This window comes from Dermacentor albipictus, chromosome 1 (genome assembly GCF_038994185.2).
Source record: "Dermacentor albipictus isolate Rhodes 1998 colony chromosome 1, USDA_Dalb.pri_finalv2, whole genome shotgun sequence".
Taxonomy (NCBI): Eukaryota; Metazoa; Arthropoda; class Arachnida; order Ixodida; family Ixodidae; genus Dermacentor; species Dermacentor albipictus.
The window spans coordinates 492718573-492741010 of NC_091821.1; the positions used below are offsets into that span (position 1 = coordinate 492718573).

At 43.6% G+C, this 22438-nt stretch overlaps 1 protein-coding gene across 3 annotated transcripts in view; it reads left to right on the forward strand.

Moving 5' to 3' along the window:
- Positions 1 to 22438, forward strand: part of LOC135912508 (BEN domain-containing protein 5-like) — a 106465-nt gene that overhangs the window by 16703 nt on the left and 67324 nt on the right. For 2 of the 3 annotated variants that reach the window (XM_065444970.1, XM_065444965.1), the window contains exons 2-3: positions 9998 to 10077; positions 16977 to 17322. In XM_065444970.1, coding sequence (XP_065301042.1) covers positions 9998 to 10077; positions 16977 to 17322 — 426 coding nt within the window. Of the gene's footprint in view, positions 1 to 9967; positions 10078 to 16976; positions 17323 to 22438 lie in introns of all 3 variants that reach the window. The other variant, XM_065444978.1, reaches the window with a different exon arrangement.

A 22438-nucleotide genomic window follows, 5' to 3' on the forward strand; every position in this document is an offset into this window, starting at 1 on the left:
CTCCAGCAGCACGGCTGTCGTGGGAAGGAGTGTCCGCGTTGTTCTACCCATGAGAAGTTGCTCTGTACTGGTATTGATATGTGGCAGGGGTGTGTTGTGGTGGTTGAGAACTGCAAGTTGCACATCACTGCCACTCTCCTTAGCATTCTTGAGAAGCATCTTGACAGTCTTCACTGCGGATTCAGCCATGCTGTTTGATCTTCAGTAGCCTGGACTTGAGGTCGAGTGTTCAACGTTCCACTCTATGGCAAAGTTATTCAAAGCTTCACAGAAGAACTGAGGGCCATTGTTCATGACAAGAACTGCTGGCACACCGTGTCTTGCAAAAAGTGCCTTCAACTTGCAGATAGCACAAGCAGCTGTCAACCTCCCAGAAGTTGCTATGATAGTCTACAGTCACCAGAAAGTTCCTCCTTGTCACGACCCGAGCACTCCAAAAGGAAATTTGGTCGTGGATGAGGCTTTAATGACTCTCTTTGTTGTACTAGTGCATGCTTTTGACACACTTCACATGACCCAATATGATCTTTGATTTCAGCATTCACAACGAGCCAGTATATGCACTCTTGTGCACGTTGCAGCGTGCTCTCAATGTCCATGTGTGTTGCATGTAGCTTCCCCTTCAAGTCATGTCGGAGAGCTTTGGGGATCACCAGACGCCCTTTGTATATGAGGTTGTCGTGCACTACAAGATCATCTCTGAAGGGAAAGTAGGCTTTGGCTTCCGGAGGCACTTGATGTTTGGTTTGTGCCCATCCTGACAGAATAACAGTCTTAACTATCTGCAGTCATCCATGAATGTTGTCATCATCTCTGTCATCCACCAGGGTTGCAGCATGTATCCTTTCAACTGTATCTTTACAAATTGGTAAGCTCTGCACAATATTTATGTCCTCTGCTTGTTCTTGGCATTGTTAATTCGGTAGGAACGCTCGAGACACGGGGTTGGTCAGAAGAAGCTCCTTGCCTGGTCAATACTGTACATCAATGTTGTAACATTGTGTTTGCAAAATCATCCCTTGTAACCTTTCCGGCACTTGATCAAACTGTTTCCTCGTGGATGTTTGCAGTGGTTTGTGGTCAGTAAGCACAGTTGTGTGTTTGCCATAAGTATACTGATGGAATTTGCATAGTGAGAGTACAATTACAAGCACCTGTTTTTCTATCTGTGCATATAATGAGTGCTCTGCTTGCAAATGCTACTGGCTGATCCTCTTGTAGGATTACAGCTCCTAAACTGCGTTCACTGGCATTGCACTGTACTACAAGTGGTTTCTGGGGATCATAGTATGCCAGTACTGGTGCTTTAGCAACAAGTTTCTTGGCCTCTTGAAATGCCTTGGCTTGTTCATCTTTCCAGTCCCACAGTTGACGTTTGACTGCTAGCTTCCCAAGCAGCTCGGTTAATTCTGAGATTCTTGGTAGGAAGTGTGCGGGGTAGTTGATTGATTGAAAGAGTGAATGCAATAGACATTGGGCAGCATTTCTCGTATGGTTTTGGCCTTTTTAGGGTCAACACTTAGTCCATCAATTGTGAGCAAGTGTCTAAGAAACGTCATACTTGTACGGTGAAGTTAAGTTTTTTCCTTGTTCAAACATCCACCAATCTCGTGACACCTGTCGAGCAAGGTGTCGAGCTTCAGGTCATGATCACGTCGCGCTTCCCTTTCAGTTTCACCGACACCAAAAACGAGTATGTCGTCCGATACGCACTGCACACTTTTGAAACCCTCGAGGGCTGTTTGAAGCTTTTTCTCAAAGATTTCACTACTCGCTGCCAAACCAAATTGAAGGCAGTCACTTGAAACATCCCATTGGTGTCTGGAATATAGTTAGGAGACAAGGTTCTTCATCCAGGACGCACTGCCAGCATTCGTCGCGTAGGTAAAACTGAGTTCTTAGCCTTTGCAACCTCTGGCAAAACATCATCCAGGACAGGTAGCAGGTGTTGTTTGTGTTACAGAGCATTGTTCAGGGCTTGTGGATCAATGCAGATCCTCATTTCACCGCTTTTCTTTGTGGCGACGACCGTTTGGCTGACCCACGGAGTAGGTTCATTGACGCTCTCAATTATTCCACACTGCTCTATGTGTCCGAGTATTTTTTTTAGTTATGGCTTGATGCTGACAGGGATGCGGAAGTTTGTGACTGCTTTTGGACAAACTGGCGGCTTGATTTACTTTCCCTGGCAGCAAGCCTAAGGATTGTTCAAAGATGGCTGGGTGCTTGTGGAAGATGTGATTCATCCATCCTTTTGTGTGTTCCTCAGACACTGGCAACAAGATTTTAATGAGTTCAGTAATGAGTCCCATGGCCTCAACTGTCTGCCATCCTATAAGTGGTCTGAGGTCATCTCGCACAATGGTGAACTCTACAGCATGCTCGTATCCATATGGAGCAATCACGCTCAAGTTTTTCCTGCCTATCGGTATCACCTTTGCACCTTTCCACATGCGCAGACTTGTTGATGTCGGCTTTATCTGATGTGATGTGACACTCTTCTGTATGATGATAACGGCAGCTGCACTGTCAACCTGAAACTTTACTTTCCTTCCATTGACATCTAACATCGTGAACAATGGGCTTGCTGTGCCATTTCGAACCATAAGTATATCATCAGAATAGTCATCCTGAGGTTTCAAGCTGGTGACAGTCTTACTGCTCCTGCACATACTTGCAAAGTGGTTGAGCTTTTTGCAGTTGTTGCATGTTTGCTTCCACGCAGGACATACGTTCCTTGAGCTTTCGTGACTTCCTCCACAATAATTGCATGTTTGCACAGTTCTCCTTGCTGCTGGGTGCTTCCCTTTGTTGACTTCTGCGTTTGTGATGCGGCATTTATTCTTTGTCACGGCATGCACATCTTCGGCCGGTGTGGCTGCCTCTTTGAAAACCTTCATCTGTTGCTTTGTTATTTCATGCGTGAGGCACACCTTGATAAATTTCTCCAGCGAGGGATCTTCCAGCTTCAAAATGTCAGCATGAGCTCTTCCGTCTTTTGTTCCGCAGACAATCTGGTCGTGTATTATCTTCTCCTTTTCTACCCCGAAGCTGCAGTCTCTAGTTTTCAGTTCCAGATCCGTCAGGAAACTGTCGAAGCTTTCATCGGAAAGTTGTACTCGGGTGCGGAAGATGTAACAGGAGTAGACTTCATTTTGCCTTGGCGAGAAATGCACTTCAAACAGTTCTACTACATGCTTGAAGTTGAATTCTGGGTGCGGTTGCACCAGAGTTGGTTCTCCGAAGCTGAGTGTGTTGTACACATCAAGGAGATTTGATCTTCCGACCGTGAGAACTGCAACTTGCCTTTCTGAGGATGCGTCAGCAGCATCGGTCGCTTTCAGGTAGAGCATGAAGACTTGTTTGAACGTACGCCATTGTTATGCAGTGTTGCTATCAGCTTCGAATTTCGGTTGTGGCGGTAGCATGTCCATGCTGCTTGGTTGCTTTGCTCACTTTTCACATCAGCGGTTTCAGTCCTCCACTTCTGACACCATGCTGTTTGTTTGTATGGAAGACGCAGGGTTTCAGAGAGACACATTTATTAAGGCTACACCGCCTTAAGTGTCATGCTTTGGGGGCCGTGAGGCCTAGTCTGCTTGACAAGAATTCCTGGGTGCGGGTTGTTAAGAAGGGATTGTGCCATGGTGTGGTGGCACCATCTGGAGGCTGCTCATGTAATAGTGAGTAAGCATTTTCTTTTATGACCTGATTTTAAAAGGCAGGCGTAAAACACAGACAAAATAAGGAACAAAAAAAAAGCAAAAATGCTGTGTTGTCCTTTTCATAGAAATAGTCCTTTTCATCTCTTGTCCATATTTTTCATGCCTATACTTTAATATTATGAGTCCTTTACCAACTCTGACACCCTTTTATCGTTATGTTCTTTGTTTATTTAAAAGAAATGAACCCCATGTTCATTTACCATCAGGAATTCTTTACAGGCTGTGATTAAAATGGCAACCGTGAACTGTTCACTGAAATGTGCATTGTGTCTAATATACTAATTCTGGCAAATGGCAGTATATAAGTGTGTGTGTTCTATATATATATAGAACACACACACTCAGGCAGGCCTCACACACATATATATATATATATATATATATATATGTATGTATAGAACACCTGTTCCAACAACCCCATCCATTCTCTGTTTACATGCAGCATGTTTACAACAAAGGGTGCGCACAGGTCCTTGAAGAAGGGTTGCAATCTGGGCCAGTTGGTACATACTTGAACAAAAAAACCAGGAGAGGTTCACACCACCCAGTCGTTGTGGTGTGAACCTCTCCTCTTGCCCTTTGTATTTTTGACTGTTTTTTTCTTTTCAAGGTCCTTGAAACCCTTGAAAACCCTTGAATTTGAAAATCGCACTTTCAAGGACCTTGAAAGTGCTGAACTGTTTTTTTAACCCTTGAAAGTCCTTGAAAAATCTTGTGCGAGATGGAAATCGTGATATACACAAAGAAAAATTAGTGTGAAACCTGTGCATAAAATGGAAAATTGTTTATTTTCTCAGCACATAGTTTTCTACAGACCGTTCAAAAGTTTCTTTAAAGTTTCACAAGTTTGGTGGAGCCCGTTAGATATGTGGCCACATTGAAGTGACGTGATCGCCCCTTCAAAAGTGTACGGCCGTATCGGCATCGACATCGCTGGCCGTTAGTTGGGCGTCTCGTGGTTTTGCGTTGCACGTGCGTACGTTGACGTTCCGTGGGTTCAGACAGTTCTCTGCGTGTGACTGCAGGAATCCCGCAATGCACTGAAATGCCTGGAAAGTGTACATTTCAAAGTGCGTGGCTCAGTAACAGCACCTACAAGGATTGAGTGGAACCGGATGCAACGAATCCACATCAAGCAAAATTTCTATCATCGCTGCAACGATATATAGAGCGGTGCGAAAACTATGTCGTACCATTTGATGAGTCTGCTCATGAGTGCCTACAAGAGAAGCAAATGGATGTGCACATAAGATTTTGGGACTCGTCCAAAAAGGTGATGACTAAGTACTACACATCTGTTTTCATGGCGCATGCAACGGCTGAGGACATTCAAGACCAACTTTTGAGTGCACTAGAATGGTTGCCACTGGCAAAGATTCTTCAAATCTCAATGGATGGACCCAATGTGAACCTCAAGTTCTTCAAGATGTTGCAATCTCACCTGCAGGAAAACTTTTAAGTCTACTGTCTTGATTTGGGTACTTGTAGCCTCCACACTGTGCACAATGCCTACAAGGGAGCCGTCATAGCGAGCAAGTGGGGACTCGACACCCTTTTCTCCAGTCTGAGTGCACTGTTTGAGGATGTCCCAGCAAGGAGGCATGATTTTTCAGCAGTCACTGGGAAGGCAGTATTTCCTCTGAAATATGTTGCTTATTGCTGGGTTGAGAGTGTGGCTGTCATCGAAAGAGCTCTGGAACTCTGGAGTGATGTGTAGAAGCTTGTAGGATCCACAAGGAAGGAGCAAGTAAGTCTGCCGAAGTGTGCGTCTTTGCAGAACATTGTTGAATGCATTCGGGACACATTAGTAGTGGCAAAGCTGAACTTTGCTCTTACTGTTGCTGCCACACTGAGGCCATTCCTAATGGAATACCAAACAGACAAACCGATGTTATTTCTTCTGGCGAGAGACTTGGAGATGATAGTCAGAAAGTTAAGGACAAAATTTATCAAGTGTTCAACATTGTCTTCAGCGACGGGGATCACTGGCCTGCTGCAAATTGATATAGAGTACCCAAAGAATCATACACCACTGGAAAAAGTGGACGTTGGTCGCACAGTCGAACAAATTGGGAAGAAGTGCAATGCAAGTGCAAAAGATATATTTCAGTTCAATATGGAGTGTAAGCAGTTCCTAGTCGCACTGACGAAGAAGGTCCTTGAGAAGAGCCCCTTGAGGTTCCCAGTGGTTAGAGGCCTTTCTTCACTTGACCCTCGGCAAATGTGCTGCAGGCCTAATGAGTGCCTGGCAGGCCTCAAGAAAGTGTTGGAAGCACTCATTGTGGCAGGGAGGCTGACAGATCAGCATCGAGACTCTACTTGCAGAGTAAACGGAGCTGTTACAAGAAAAACATAAACTGCGACTTTTCGAGAAAGCCACCAGTCTGGATGCCTTTTTTAGTGAACTTTTGCAGTTCAGTGCTTCTTATGCAGAGCTGTGGAAAGTTGTAAAAGCTTTGCTTGTGCTAAGCCATGGTCAGGCCACTATTGAGAGAGGCTTTAGTATAAACCGACAGATCTCTGTAGAAAACTTGAAAGGCCTCTCTTACATCTCACAATGAATTGTGTGCAATGCAGTGGAAGAAGCAGGTGGTATCTTTAACGTTGTCATCATAAAAGATTTGAGGACGGCCGTATCAGCTGCAAGGCATCGTTATAGTGCTTACTTGAAAGCCCAGAAAAGGCAGGAACAAGAACGTGTCAAGCAGTAGAAAAAGCACTGTGCTGAGGACCAGCTTGACAGTATCAACAAAGAAAGGAAGATACTGGAAGCAGCTGTTAGCGACCTGACTGCATCAGCAGATGACTACGCTGAAAAGGTGGAAGCAGCAATGACCTCACTTACATAAATCAAATTCCATGAGAAAAGTGGCAAAGGCTAAGGCTGAGCAATTGTTAAACCTTAACAAAAAGACTGAGGCAAAGTTTCAGGAGGACATTTGAACTTTCCTTGGTGCGTTTTGACAGATATGTTATTCCACATTGGGGGGGGGGGGGGGGGAGTGCAATAAAAATATTAATTTAAAAAAATATATTTTTGTGTTGTAAAACTACGAAATACAGCTTTGTAGTAGGTCCTTGAAAACCTCCTAGAAGGACCTGAAAAGTCCTTGAATATCCTTGAATTTTTTTTTTTTGTATAGCTAGTACGAACCCTGCCTGATGCACACCTCTTCATGAGAAGAATTCCTGGCCATGCCACTGTCTGTCGCCCATTATTGTGAATATGGTCAGGAATGAAAAAGATTTTCTGACCAACAGAGTACCTTTTATCAATTCCTTATTATATTTTGCTGGTACATGTGCAAAGTGCAAGTGTTTTAAATGTTAAATGAAACTGTTAAAGGATGTGCATCATGTTTTTTTGGCTAGCATGCCTTCAAACTAATGAGTGTTATACAAAGGCATTCACTTTCTCAGAAGAACTAAACACTAAGTTAACTTGTAAATAATCCAGGTGTAAGAGGTGCCTGAAGTAAGCACATAAGGAATAAAGAAAGATGTATGAAAGTGTATGACTGCAAAGGCATAGGAAAATACTACTGCTGCTCTTTGTTCTACACTTTCACTTTTCATTCGCGAGCTTTCCTAAACCTTCTTTCTTTCTTATGCGCTTTCCTTGGGCACTTCCTTTTCCAGCTGGATTATTTATCAGTTAACTTAGAGCTTAATTTTTCTGTAACAATGAATGTTCTATGTACCACTCAGTTGTTTAAAGGCATGCCAGGCAGTTGGCACGCACTTTTAAGTTAGCTATATTTCACAGTTTACTTAAGGTGCTTGCCTTTCGTATGTATATTAGAGTAAATGGTTAAACAGTTACCTAGTCGTCACTTCTCTTGTGGTGTCTCTGCAGTTGGCAAATAAATGTTTACGGACTATGGGATCTGTGAAAATATTGAGTTTCTGAGAAGTTTGTTACTGTAGTCAGTAAAAACATATGCTATATTGTTCACATATTCTAGGAGAGGCTGCAAATCTGAATACCAGGCTATGGGAAGATTCATGCTTTTCTCAGGTGCTGCAGTCCATAAACTTTTGATGTCGACTGTACGTTCGTCTCGTTTCCCTGAGGCTGTGCCACAGAACTAGGTTCCTGACACAGCTACTGTAGTTGCTTTGAGCCTGCAGGGAGATGTTTTTCTTTCTTCTTTAAAGGGACACCAAGGACAATAAGATCTCGCAATGACTGTCAACAGTAGTGCACTTAGCACTGAAACAATCTAGTGACACAATGTATTGCCCCTGTTAAAATCCCTTGTATATGAGGCTTGTACTGCAGTTGTACTCCTGACCCGCCATGGTAGCTTAGTGGCTATGGCATCGCGTTGCTAAGCTTGAAGTTGCAGGACCGAATCCCTACCGCTGCGGCCGCATTTTGATGGGGGCAGAACGCAAAGACACCCGTGTCCAGTGCATTGGGGGCGTGTAAAAGGTCGAAATTAATCCGGAGTGCCTTACTACGGCATGCCTCATAATCAAGTTATAATTTTGGCACGTAAAGTTCCAGAATTCAGCTATACTCCTCTCTCACACCTTCTTGTACACCATGTAGTGCTGTGTGCGTGAAGCCTGCACATTGCTTTTGAAGTGCATGGCGTGCCGGTAAATGCGCTGAGAAATGCATCACACTGCAGCCAGGCTCCTCTCTCACGCTTCTTTCTGGATATGCTGCACCATCTAGTAGCACTGCCAAGAAGCCTGCACATGGCCTCCTAGATGCGTAGCGCATTGTTGTGTGCATACGCTGGGATTGGTTCTCTCTATGGTCACATCCAAATGAACATACTCGGTGACCCAAGTTGCCGAGAGGTTCATTGAAGAGTGGCCCACACTCAGTGCATTTGTGGCACAGCTTGCCAAAGCATCACGCTGCTGTCGTTAAAGAACATGAAGTGGGTTATTCTGCCGAGCAGGAAAGAAATTTTAAAGGTTTTATAATGGTATATTTGTCTGGTTGAAATCTCTCATTGCAAAATTGGCTGATCAAAATGCACCCAGGTGCCTCACCCACTGCTACTGTGTGCTGCTTTCCACTGCAGATGTTGCGCTGTTGATCTACTGGCACTTACCCCGTGACCCAAGTTGGCATCAAAGAGATTTGTTTAACAGCAGTACATAGCCAGTCCCACAACCACAGTAGCCCATGTCAGCATCAAAGGCATGTGGCACATAAATACACAGTGCCACCTGATCATTGGCCCAAGTTTTAAACCCTGTTCCCTTGGCAGAGCAGCTCGATGCGCTACCCATTTGACCATGGACTACAGGGAGACCCACGTTTGCATTAGAGACATAGATAGGCACAGACAGGCAGACAGACATACCCGATCGACCGACTGACCCTGAAATGTGTGTGAAGTGCCCTAAGAATGCTAATTGTGTTAATAAGTTTAGACAGGTAAAACCTCAGTTTTAAACTCTATTTTAATAAATTTCATCGTAAGACGATTACTAGAAGAGAAAATGAAGGCTAAACTGCAATTTTTTTAGTTCATTCCAAAGCTCCAGTGACTGGAATATCAGAAATTCAAAGCCTTTTTTATTTCTTTTACTTATTTCAGCGGTAGTGGCTCTGTAAATTTTCTTAAAACTTGCTAAGTTGAGCTTCTGGCTCATTTCTACAAAAAGTTAACTAGGCCTGAGCAGACGCTGTCAAAACCAATGATGTCAGGGCAAGCTGGTGTGGGAACTTCAAGGCACCATTTCCGCCCATCTTTCCATTCTAGTATCTGTACTGGCTTGCAAACCTATTGTCGTGGTAAGGGTTTCTTTTTTTTTTTGTATTGTAGAAGCATAATTTACTAAAGCAGGCCTACTTATTGTTGTTGTTAGTGTTGCTTTACATGGCTAAACAAAAAGAAATGTGGTTGTTTAACTGCTAGTACAACTTACATGGGCTGGTCAAGAAATCCATAAGGGCAAAAATTTGCCAGTTTTTGTTCCTAATCAATATGTAGGTTGCACTGAAATACCTGGAAAACTGTCTCCATGTTCAATCTGGAGCAAAGGAAAGCATGTGCTCAATGTTCAGCTGTTTTCTTTGCTGGCTTTCTATCTACAGAATAAATTGCTTGTCTTTCTAAATATTTAGCCTATGTGAACACTTCACTGTGTGTGTGCCTGTGCAAAGTGCGCACTTTTCCTCCTCATCTGTCTCCTTCCCCAATGCAGTGTGGCCTGCTGGTCTCCTGCCTGGTTAACCTCACTGCCTTTCCCTTATCACTTCTGTCTCTCTCTAGTGTGTCAGTAAGTTTCCTTGGGCTATGCAGAAACACTGGAGGAAATGGCCACATTCAGGGGAACGAGGCCCCGAAGGCCAGTAGAGGCTGAACAAAATGACTGTGAAATGGTAAGTGCCCCATTTAACTGAATCACTAATATGGAGGTAATGCAAACCTGCAAAGCAAGGAAAGTGCAGACTGTCTCACACTGAGTGGATTGCTCATACCATCTTGTTTCAGATTTAACAAACAATGGCCCAGGAGCTTTTGTAAGTGGTGTGCTCATATTAGTGGGTCACTCCACCCACCACAGTAGCTTAGTTGCTTTGGCATCGCATTGCTGAGCACAAGGTCATGGGTTCGATGCCCTGCTGTGGTGACCGCATTTCAATGGAGACTAAATACAAAAGCACTTGTGTTCGTAATTTAGGTGGACTACTTACCGAATTCAAGGAGTCAAGATTAACCCATTAACCTCCAATACAGAGTCTCTCGTAACTTTATGCATATTTTCGGGACACTGAATCCCACAACCACAACACAACTTTTCTCGTAATTTTTATGGTTGTCTGTCACGACATATTCGGTCAGGATACTCAACCATTGTTGCAGACAGAACACCATTAGCAAGGTGCGCTATCAAAAATGTGTCATGTAATTTGTAACATAGAGTGTCATACTTCTAAGTACAAAAATATGATCTAATTATATTGTGTTGGAGCTGTCACAGATGTGAACCTAGTCTTCACCACAAACAAGTGGAATGACTGATGTATGCTGCCAGCAGTCACAGGGCAACACTTGCACTCATGACCAAAACTTACTGGAACTACTGAGGTGCGCAAATAAATGTGATTTGAAGTAACCTTATGTCTAGGAGTTGTAATAAGTTGTAATATATGGAGCACTTATTCAATGGAAAGCATCGCAGATCAAAAACATTTCACTTGATTCTTTTTTTACATTAAACCTGGGCCAAAATCTTCTCTTATGAATTTCAATCCAAGCAACTCGTACATGAAGCAAAGCTGTGAAATGGAGTTTTAAGACCATTCGGCAGGTCCTATGGGTTGATTCTGGCACAGCCCAAAATATACCCAAGGCCTTGAAAACTTGTTATATGTATTGTGAGATTCCTTCACTATATGCAAGCCTTTTCAAATGCTTCACTGTATCTAAGGTTAGTACTTCTATGCTTTCCATTATATCCAATGTGTGTTCATGTATGCTACACGGACCCTACCGGTGCCAGCATTCAGCTGCACAATCTCACCAATGCCCTGGTTGTCTGGCTGCTGCGGGGCTCTGATGCAGGCTGTGTTGCTGGCTGTTCTCTGGACTAGTGTTTGATACTGATGATTTGGACTTTGCCACTGCTGCACGAGAATTGTTGTGGAATTCTCCTTAATGGCTTTGCTGCAAAACCACAGCACTGTGAAATGCTTGGAGCAAGGGTTCTATGTATGCACCACTTGCATAGCTTCCACAGCATTACCTGCTAGGTATGAAACAGAGTTATGAGAAACAATTCATTCAGATCTGAGCAACTTTCTGTGTCTGATCGTCATAGTTTCATAGTCATAATCGCCAAGAAAGGAGGATGAGGTTCGAACAGGCCCTCAGTGTTCGAGTCAATCTCACATGTTTTTAATATAGACGGCGAGCAGTTGACACACACACTGAACTTCTTTAACCTCGCTGCTGGTTTATACTTTCTTGTGCAGTGGGACCGGTGCAAGTGCTAGTGTGGGAGGGGCTTCAAGGTGAAGCAGAGAGGTTTTGGCACCAAGTGTATCAAATAAATCTGTTCAAGAAAGGAGGAAGTCATTCACTGGCAGAGTACACCATGCATCTCTCCTCAACATTCAGTTCGAGGTTTCCTCAAGTCTGTACTCGGTCTCATGTTTAGCAGGCAATGCTGTGGTAGTTACTCAAGTACTGCAGTCATAGAAGTCTCACTCTGCATGTTTCACAGTACACTTGTTTGTGACATGCAACTTTTTCTGTGGAATAACTACTTCATGTATTACAACTATAACATGTGGATGTGTGGATGTGAACTTAGGTCAAATCACCTATCTTTTGTCCAACTTTGTGCTTCATTCAACATTCTGCATTTTGGTTGCAAACACGAGGTGTGCTGCAGCCACTGGTTGCAGTAATGTGTCAATCCGTGCTCATTTGGCAGCAAATAAATTCAGATCTGCAATGCCTTCAATGTAATGAATACATCATATTTTCAGACATAAAAGTGCAGGACTGCATCAAACTACATGATGCATGCTTGTAACTTTCTTTTATGTGTGACACTATTTTTTGTATGTTGATTCGAGCAGTAATGGAAGTCTCTTTAGCCTTCGTACCTTTGCCTGTTATGTACGAAACACAGTAGAACTGCAGCAGAAAAGTGGTGATAGCTACAGGCATCATGCTACTGACAGTACTGCACAGGCACTGCGAGCCTGGCTAATTGGGTCTATTGAAACTGGCATCGGCAGTGTTCCCTCCATCTTTGATGAGTTCTTGACTCGGTGCATGGGGTGCATTGAATAAGCCTGCAGAGCTTCATTTCTGTCCAAGAGGGTATGCTATAAAGAAGCACCATACATTTTTAAAATATGTTGGATGATTTAAAGGTGCGAGATTAGTACAGATGCGTTGCGAGTAACCGTTAGGCTTGTCTCACAAGCACTTTTGATAAGTCAGCCGGTGTGCTGAGCAGTCGTGTGCCGCAATTGTGAAAGGTTATGTTCCAGAGGTTTCTCATTTTAAATATTTTACGTCGAGTAGCCACAGTTCTTTCAACTAGCAAGGGTGTGCTTGCTCTGACAGTGTGACTTCATGTATGACACTGCTTGTTCACTGCTATTGGCTGGATGGTAAAATAATTGCATCAAGTTTGAAACAGACAGCAACTGTCTTCGAGGACTAGTTTTTGTTATTCCTATAGTTTATCAGTATGGCTAATTCGGAATGTGAACTACAGTGAAATCTAGTTAATGAGAACATGCTTAATTCGAACTTCCGGTTTATTCGACCTGCCACTGTGATACCCTCAAAGTTATGTGTATTCCAGTGGGTGAAAATGCCCAGTAATTCAAACGTGCAAGCATTAGTGATAGTTAATTAGAACATACCGCACTCCGAGAATGCCCTCAGCAGCGCGCCAAATCGCTTGGCAGCATCCCCGACCAGCATTGCTCTGACCCTGCCATGGAGGAAAGGCTTGGGAGAGACCCCTCAGCGCTTCATGCAAGGGTCTGTTTAAAGTCCAAGGGTGATAACACCGTCGCCGCACGCCCTACGCTGTATGTACAAGTGAAAGTGTGCGAGGGGAGCCATTGATCGCATCTCAATCTCGCTCATGTGAAAGAGATGGAGGAGGGAAAAAGTGCGCCATCTTTTGTCATGCGCAAGGCACCCAACTGTAATAAGCATGTGGTGCCCCTTCGGGCATAATCCTCATTGGCTCGCCAGGCTCGGTGGAAAACATTGGTCACCGCACTAAATAAACGCCAACGAGCACAGCTGCTTGGTGATCAGTCATCGTTCACCACCACGCTGCAGAGCGTCACTCTAACGGAGGGTGTCTCGAGCCCCCCTTCATTCACGAACCAGGGCGGATCGTGACACTGGCGACGAGTACCCACGTATCGACCTATGCTGCTGCGAGCAGTGGAACACCACCCCCTGTAGGTGCCACCATGCCTCTGTACAGAAGGCTCGAACCGTTCGACGGAGATGGGTCTGCCTGGCCAGTCTACGAGAAGCAAGTCCACGTGTTCTTCGGGCAAATGACACACCCGAGGCCAAACAGCAGGACATTTTCCTGGCCAGCTGCGGGACCCGCGTCTTCAGTCTCCTGCTCGACCTTCTCAAGCAGCCACGCTGCCTGTTAAAATGCTGAGTGAGCTGCTCACCTTTGTGCGCTCGCATTTCGATCCGGTACCATCCACACTAGTGGAGTGTTTTCACTTTAATAACCAGAGTCGCCGGGAAGGAGACCCTCGGGCAGTTCGTTGCTGCACTATAAGGGTTAGCGAGTGCCTGCGCCTTCGTTGCTCGTTTTGGCAATTCCGCTGTCATGAATGAGACACGGAATAAGATCACAAGAAATTTGGCTAGAATTTGAGCATATCGGTTGAGAAATACTTTAGGAATTTCGTCCAGACCACATGAGCTCTTGGTTTTCAAGTTTAGTAGCATATTAAATACACCAGCATAAGGTATGAAATTTACATCTGTTAAATGGACATCAGTGTGACAATTTACATCAGCATGCAGTGTGATATCGCATGCGTTCACCGTAGAACAAGAGAACACACTCTGAAAATAATTGTTGAAGTGCTGAGAAATGGCACTCCGATCTGTAATTGCCTTCCCGTCAACTGATATTTGCGAAACTGGCTTCTTTTCTTTTATGTACTGCCAGAACTTAGCAGGATCATTTTTTATGAAGTTAGGAAGTGATATCTCGAAATAATAATCTTTTGCGATGTGAACTGCACTTGCAAGATTGTCTTGCATTTCTCGTAATTTGTTGCACTGCCCCGCATGCTTCTTTTTAAACCTTTTTATTCTGCGTTTCAAATGGATGATTTTCCGATTCATCCAAGGCGTTTGTTTGCTAATTTTCTTCAGTTTGTTTGGGACGAAGTTAACCAGACAATAATGACACATTTCCTTGAACCTGTTCCAAAGTAACTGAATATTGCTGCTGTCGAAATCAACCAAACAGGTTTCCATGTATTCGACAACGCCTGCGTCATTGGCATTAGAAAAATCTTTAAACTAGCGCGCAGACACGTGTTTATGCTTATCTAGAGGTACTGGCAGTAGCGATATGTTTACGAGATGGTGATCGGAGAGCCCTTGCTCCACTTTCACATTATGATCAGAGAAATCTCGACTGAGAAATACCAAGTCTAACACCGAGCTGGATGCATTTTCTACACGAGTTGGTTCATGGACTACTTGCATCAAGTTGTATCGTAACATAATATCAAACATAATGTTCACATGTTTGTTATGTTGATTACTGGCAATAAGGCGTTCCCACTCTACTTCCGGCAGGTTAAATCACCAAGCAGAACAATTTTGTTTCTTTCATGCATGGACATTTCTATATTCAGTCTCTCTAATATATCTGCTGAGGAATCCGTAGGTCTATAGAAAGCGTATAACGTCAAACTGTGACCCCAGTAAGAGACTTTGACACGCAGGCATTCGAGGTCGATAATGTAGTCCAGCAAAACAGCCTGAACGCTATCTTTAATTAAAATTGCTACACCACCACCCCTAGAGTGCCGGTCCTTACGATAAACGTTATAAGAAGGAGGAAAATTGTTGTTATCGCATATCGCCTCGTTCAGCCAGGTTTCTGTTAAAACAGTTACATGAGGATCGTATTGTAGTAGCAAGATCTCTAAGGCCTCGGTTTTGTTTTTGACACTGCGAGCGTTTATATTCAACATTCGGAGACGTTTATGAGCTTTACAGGCATCGTCTCAATCTCGAGATAATACGGATGCATTACCTTCATCACCTTCCACAGGCGTGGACGATGTGTTTTTTATAGTTTTAACACGTTTGTTAAGCGATTCATCCCAAAAGAATTCCTTGTCAATTCTTAATCTGTCTTGAATAAGCGAGACCCTTTTTCCCAGCTGCTTCTCATTTTTTGCACTTTCCCACAGCAGTTTCCATTTTCTTAACGTTGATGCCGAATAGTCATTTTGGATAAACGTTGTGCTGCCTTTTAACTTTTTGACATTGGCGAAGATTGCCTTCATTTCATTGTAATCTTGGAGGTGAATGATTACTGGGCGTTTGCCTTTCCGCTGTCCAATCGATGGATGCGGCCAACAGATATACACTTCACGCCGAGCGTATCTTCGAAGATCTCTTTGACTACTTTGTGTTTAAGTGAAGTTTCTGTTTCATCGGATGACTCGGAAATTTCGTGAATTATCAGATTAGGCCGTCTACTTCGGTCTTCCAGATCTGTTATGTTTTTTTGCTTGAAAGTTTATGATATTCTCTAGCGATCGTAGCGCCGCCTGCACTTTATCAGCTTGTCCTGAAGGGAGGGAGGACTGAGAGCTGTTTTCGTACATTTTATCGTGCAGCTTCTCTACTGTTTTTTTCGTGCCTGTTATTTCTGCTTTTAATTCACTTATGTCACATCGCATGGCCTTCTGGCCCTCAAGTAGCTCTTCAAAAAGTTATTTTTGTGTAGGTCCGGGGTTTAGTTCCACATCGCCACTTAAAAATAATCTGATCATCAAAAAACAATTATAGGCAATGCTATAACACCGTTTGGGGCACGGCAGGACTACAATGCCAGGACAGTTACTTCGAAATGTACAGGAATGGCAACTAACCTGCAATACGAAAAACAGTTTCCTGTTTAGCGTCATGGCATTGCCAGGTCCGCCGTGCCCACTGAAGTTGTAGTCATGAGGTATCTCTTTTATATGCTCGGCTGTTGATGACGTTACGCTGCGTTGTTCGATAGGTGTCGCTAGTAGATCCGCACCATCATGAGATGACGCTTGTTGATTTGCTAATGGGACGAAATTTGAAAGCTGGTATGCATCGTTGATGTGGCGTGCCTCGTGGCGCACGTGACCAGTGGTTGATAAACCGGCAGCAATTCCCAGCAAACCCTGCAGTACGAAAAACAGTTTCCTGTTTAGCGTCATGGCATTGCCAGGTCCGCCGTGCCCATGCCGTGGAGGTTGTGCAGAGGAACTATGCATTCTCAGTGGCGCGTCACTTCTAGCTGGTAGTTATGGCGGCATTTGTGGTATTTTTTTTCTGTTTCGATATAAAAAATGTTTTTGTAGGAGTTTTTGGTGACGCATCCACTCATACTTCAAATGCAAACTTTTGCATGAAGGATGCTTTCATGTACACTATATGAAACTAGGTTTTACGTGCAGTCCAAAATTTTGTAATTTGCCATTAATGTTGCTTTGTTTGAATTTAATGACTCTGCTTGACAGACATTCTCGTTGAACTTCAGAACACTTGGGCAACAGCATGCAGAGATGGAGAGCACATTCAGGAACAGCAGAGGCAGCGGCAGATTGACGACGCCCTTCTAGAGTATGGACTCTCGCCACTGCCCACGAGTGATCCCACAGAGTTCCCGCGGAAACTGCAGGCTGTGATGGAAGAAGTGGACAGACTCAAACGACAAAGACGGTGCAGTTGTGCTTGTACAGCAGCCAGGAGTGATGACTTAATGTCCAAAAGTGCTTACACGCAACTGAAACGGAAGTATGAAGCACTGCTAGAAAAAGTCGGACAGCTAGAGAAGCGTAACATGGATCACCAGGAATGCCAGAGGCTCAAAATTTCACGCTCTGGTGAGTATGGTTTTGCATAACTGGCACCTGTTCTTCCTATTATAAAATTCCCAACCCTTAGAGCTTGTTTACGATGGTTGTACAGGCCTAAGCAATTTTAAGATTTTTCGCTTAGGGTTAAGGTAAAACTACCGTAGACTTGAAAGGATGAAAATAAGATCACTGTCTGATTTTGGCAGCCCTATTTTTTGGGCCCGATAGATCATTTAGTCGCATGCCCATAGCACTTTCCAGAACCCTCCCCAGTTCCCAACTACTTCTCGGAATCTGTGGGATAAGGCAGCTAAAATCTACATGGAAGATGCACATCCTTCTTTGTTAACGTCAGTTATCTGTCAAAAGCATAGTCTGTATGGTGCAGACTATGCTTTTCAGATGGAAACACCCTTATTGTCGGTTCTTTCTACAGACCACCAAATTTGAACACTGTTGAACCATTTATCAGCCTTTCAAGGTCACTCTCAGTCCTGTCATCTGAAACGATAATTCTTGGTGGTGATTTTAACATGCCAGATGTTGAATGGCGTTACCTATGTCCTGTACAGAGTAATAGGTCATTACTTCAGTCTGCATTTTGCGAGCTAATAATGACATATGGGCTCTTCCAGTTCGTTGATTTTCCTACTCGTTTTGGATGTACAGACGGAAATGTGTTGGACTTGGTCTTTAGTAACCATAAAGATATCATAGACTTCATTGCACCAGTACCAGGGATTAGTGATCATGAAGTAGTTGCAGGTGCTATTCGTTGCAGAAAAATAGAATTTACCAAAATGCGGCCGAAAAAGGTATTCTTTTATGAAAAGGGTAATTACGAGGCTATTTCTAATGAGTTAAATGATTTCCTGTCTACATTTGCGCATTACAGTTCATTTAGCAGCATCGACAGTCTGTGGGTCACATTTAGGGATAAACTGCTTTCATTGACCTCAGATTTCGTTCCGTCTAAGGTGGTTTCGACTAAGCGCCGCAAGGATAAACCCTGGATTAATAAGGATTTACGTTCATCAATTAAGAAAAAATCCCGAACTTACAAAATATATTGCAAAACTAAAAACCAAAGCATGTACAAAAAGCTAAGGGATATCAGCACAAAACTTAAAAGCGAATTGAAGGTTGCGAAGGATGCATATCTACAAGCCTTAGCAGATAAACTAAAAACAAATCCCAAAGAGGTCTGGCGGTATATCAAGAGCAACAAGAAGGATAACACTGGCATCCCGGCCATCACAAATGAGGGTAACCTAATTAAAGAGGACAAAGAAAAAGCAGAAGTATTCAATAAGTATTTTCATTCAGTTTTTACAAAGCCATGTAGCATTGCTATTTCTTACACACCCACACCATTACTGGAAATGGAAAACGTTTCAGTGAGCAAGGAAGGAGTGGAGGCTTTGTTGTTTAACCTAAACCTGCATTCAGCTCATGGACCCGATGGAATTTCTAATCATGTGTTGAAACAATGTTCGAGACAGATAGCGCCTTTCTTAGTATTATTATTCAACAAGTCACTAGATAATCAAAAACTGCCCGAAGATTGGAAGACAGCTAACGTGACTCCGATATTTAAAGAGGGCGATCGTACACACGTAGGCAATTACAGGCCGATATCTTTAACTTCCGTTTGCTGTAAGACTCTCGAACATGTCCTGTACTCTAATCTGATGAAACATTTGCAAACAAATAACTTTTTCACTTCGGCTCAGCATGGGTTCCGCTCTGGTTTTTCGTGCGTAACACAACTAGCCGAATTCACTCATGACATTGCACTCGGCCTGGACCATGGTGAACAGATAGATGCACTCTTTCTTGATCTGCGGAAAGCATTTGACGTCGTCCCCCACAATCTACTTTGCTTAAAATTATCATTCCTAGGCCTTCCTGAACGTATTTTTGGCTGGATAAAGGATTATTTACACCTGCGCAAACAGCAAGTTGTTCTTAATGGGGTAAACTCGGCTCCAATGCACGTGCTATCGGGAGTGCCTCAAGGCTCTGTGCTTGGGCCTCTTTTGTTCCTAATTTATATTAATGATTTAGTAGTAGGCCTTAAATCAACAGTTAGACTGTATGCCGACGACTGCGTCATGTATCGTGCAGTGAAATGTTATGCCGACATGTCTGTCTTACAGGACGACCTTGAAAAAGTATCTATTTGGTGCAAGCGGTGGCAGATGACTCTGAATACTGGTAAATGCTACCATGTGCAGTTCACAAAGAAAAAGAAAAAATTCCCCAGTTCCTATTGCGTAAATAATGTTGCACTCAGTACCGCTAATGATGTTCAGTACCTCGGAGTTACGTTTTCTGAAACGCTTGACTGGACTAATCATGTTAACTTAATTAGCGCGAAAGCTTACCGTCTTCTTCACTTTTTCCGACGAAATTTTAAGCATTCTCCTTCATCACTGAAAGCAACCTTGTATTTAACAAATATCAGGCCTATTCTAGAATATGCATGCGTTATCTGGGATCCATACACTAAAAACCTCACAGAGAAAATAGAACGCGTCCAAAAGCACGCAGCACGCTTCGTAACAGGAAATTATAATTTTACTACCAGAGGATCCAGAATACGGGAAGGGTTGGGTTGGAAAACTCTTTCTTCACGCAGGAAAATCCTAAGATTGAAATTCCTTTATAATATATATAAAAGTAAAACTGGTATCAACAAAACACTGTTCATCAAGGAGCCGCATTACGTTTCATCTAGGAGAGACCACGCTAACAAAATTAGAGCTTACCAGTGCTGTACCAATGTGTTTAAGTATTCATTTTTTCCTAACACGATTAGCGATTGGAATGAGCTCCCTAATGAAGTGATGGCAGCTTCTAGTTTTGAAAATGCTATTGAGAGCCATATTCTTTGATTGTTCTGTTATTCAATTCTGTACATACGCAACTTTTTTTTCTGTTTTGTTAGTTAGTTACTTTGTCACTCACTTTGTTTTGTACTTTCGTAGTTTCTATTCCGCTTTTGCGAATTTCAGTGCTTAAACTATGTTGTATTTACTGATGTATTCTTTTGATGTTGCTAAATATGTTTCCATTGTGACAACCTGTATTTTAACCCCCCTACGATAATGCCGTACAGGCGATGTAGGTATACCGAATAAATAAAAAATAAAAAATTCGTGTACCATAGGAGCATTTTGCCAGGTCCACTGGTTCATGTCTGCACATTGTCTCCAGGTTTCCTGGCTGGCTGCAGGTTTGGTGTGCAGTAAAGTATAAGGCCGTATTACAATGCAGGGAACTTTCCATCTGCTTCAAGGCACTCTGTGCAGTTTTTGTTTTATTGGCTGTGGCAGTGGATTAGCATCTTACCATTGTTGTTAATATCGCAGCAGTAATGCTCTCTAACACATGGAAGTTTCCAAGTTTCGAATACAGATTACACATCAACCATTCATATTCTAAAAGTAACCCTAATAGGTATTTTTTAAAGTAACCAAGTATTTCTCAACAACCGAACGTTAAAGTCTAGATACTATTCTCTGTCGGCTAAACAAAGCACCAAAAATGATCAGAAGTGTAACAACGACAAATGTTTTCGAAGCAATGCAGAAGCAAACTGGGTAGTGCAAGTTTTGTTTTCGGTTTTATGGTAGAAACCAACCTGACAACCTGTGATTTTTGCTTGTAGCCTGATTAAGGGCCAAACAATGAAATCTTCCTTACCTCAGTAAGAAAGCCTTCATTACGGTGAGGCTACCTTATGTCACTCTGAAAGCTTCCTTACTGAGGGGTCCTCGGTGAAGGATTCCTTGGTGCTTCCTCAGCATAAGGTAGCCCCAAAGCTACCTTCATGCGTCCTTATGCCACTCCTGGCCCTGAATGAGCGCTTCACCTCACTGCTTTACCACGTGACGTTTGCTTGCGCATGCGCGCTCTAGCCCACCTGCGGAGAAGCGCGAGCACGGTACGTCTTGCCAGGCACGTTCGTTTCAGTCACGTGTGCGGCACGAAAGCGTTGCTAGGCGTTGCACGTCGCCGTCGTGCCAACGTTGATGAATCACATCAAGTTTTGCACTGCAATGCTCTACTTTTTTTAACTTTAGTAAACAAAACTAGAAGAAAGCGTCCACGCTTCTCCATATTAGCTCTTCAATTTAAGGATTGTGCGACGATACATTTATTATAGAATAATGGTGTTCACATAAAGATTTCAAGAGATAATCTCGAACCCAGGCATGCGGCAACCGCTCCTTACGTGAGGACGGGTGAAGGGAGCTTTCAGAGTATGCTAGCTTCCTCCATCGGTCCTTCGCTGTAAGGAGGCCTCACGTAAGGTTAGGCAGCGCTCGAAGGAAAGGAACATTTCATTGTTTGGGCCTAAGTGTTTTTGGCAGTCTAGTCATGTACTATGATAATTCCATTTTTGCACTACAACCTGCAATATTTTTTTTGCAATGCGCCGTTGTACATGTGCCTATGACTACTGCCGCCGCCGCCGCCGCCGCTGCTGCTGCTGCTGCTGCTGCTGCTGCTTCGTCTTCTTCTTGGCAATAAAACCTTGTTTTCAGAATGTGCACAATGCCCTCTTTGACACGTTAAAGAATAACACGGTGTCAAAATTAATCCGGAGTCTGCCACTATGGCTTGCCTCATAATCTGAGTGTGTGTCATATGTAAAAGGCATGCGGCGCACAAAGAAAGGAAGAGGACGATGTGCGTGGATTGGTTCGAACGGCACAAGCCTTCGAGGCGTGTGACCCAAGCTGTGATTGGGAGAGAAGCGGCGCTGAGCTGGCATTATTGACGCAGCTCTGGGCCAAGAAAGTTGGAGCATCAGCATCGCACTGGCGGCAGGAGCCATAGAGTTTCGGTCAAGCCCATGACGCTGGCAATCCAGGGTGTGGCTGTCAATCACGGCGACATTCGAGCGAGGCTCCTTGGACCTGCTACAGCCTCTCACAGCAGTGCCGGGCACTCCAGAAAGGATCTCCCTTCAGAGGCAGACCAGCACGTACAATAGTCCCCGGGAGGTCACGTCAGCACTCGAAGAAGTAGTGGCAGAACCTGCCGTTAGGGAAATTCACGACAGTGTGGTTTTGGAACGTACAGCCCCATAATCCAATTCAAGTTTAATTCTTACGGCACAATGTAATGTGCT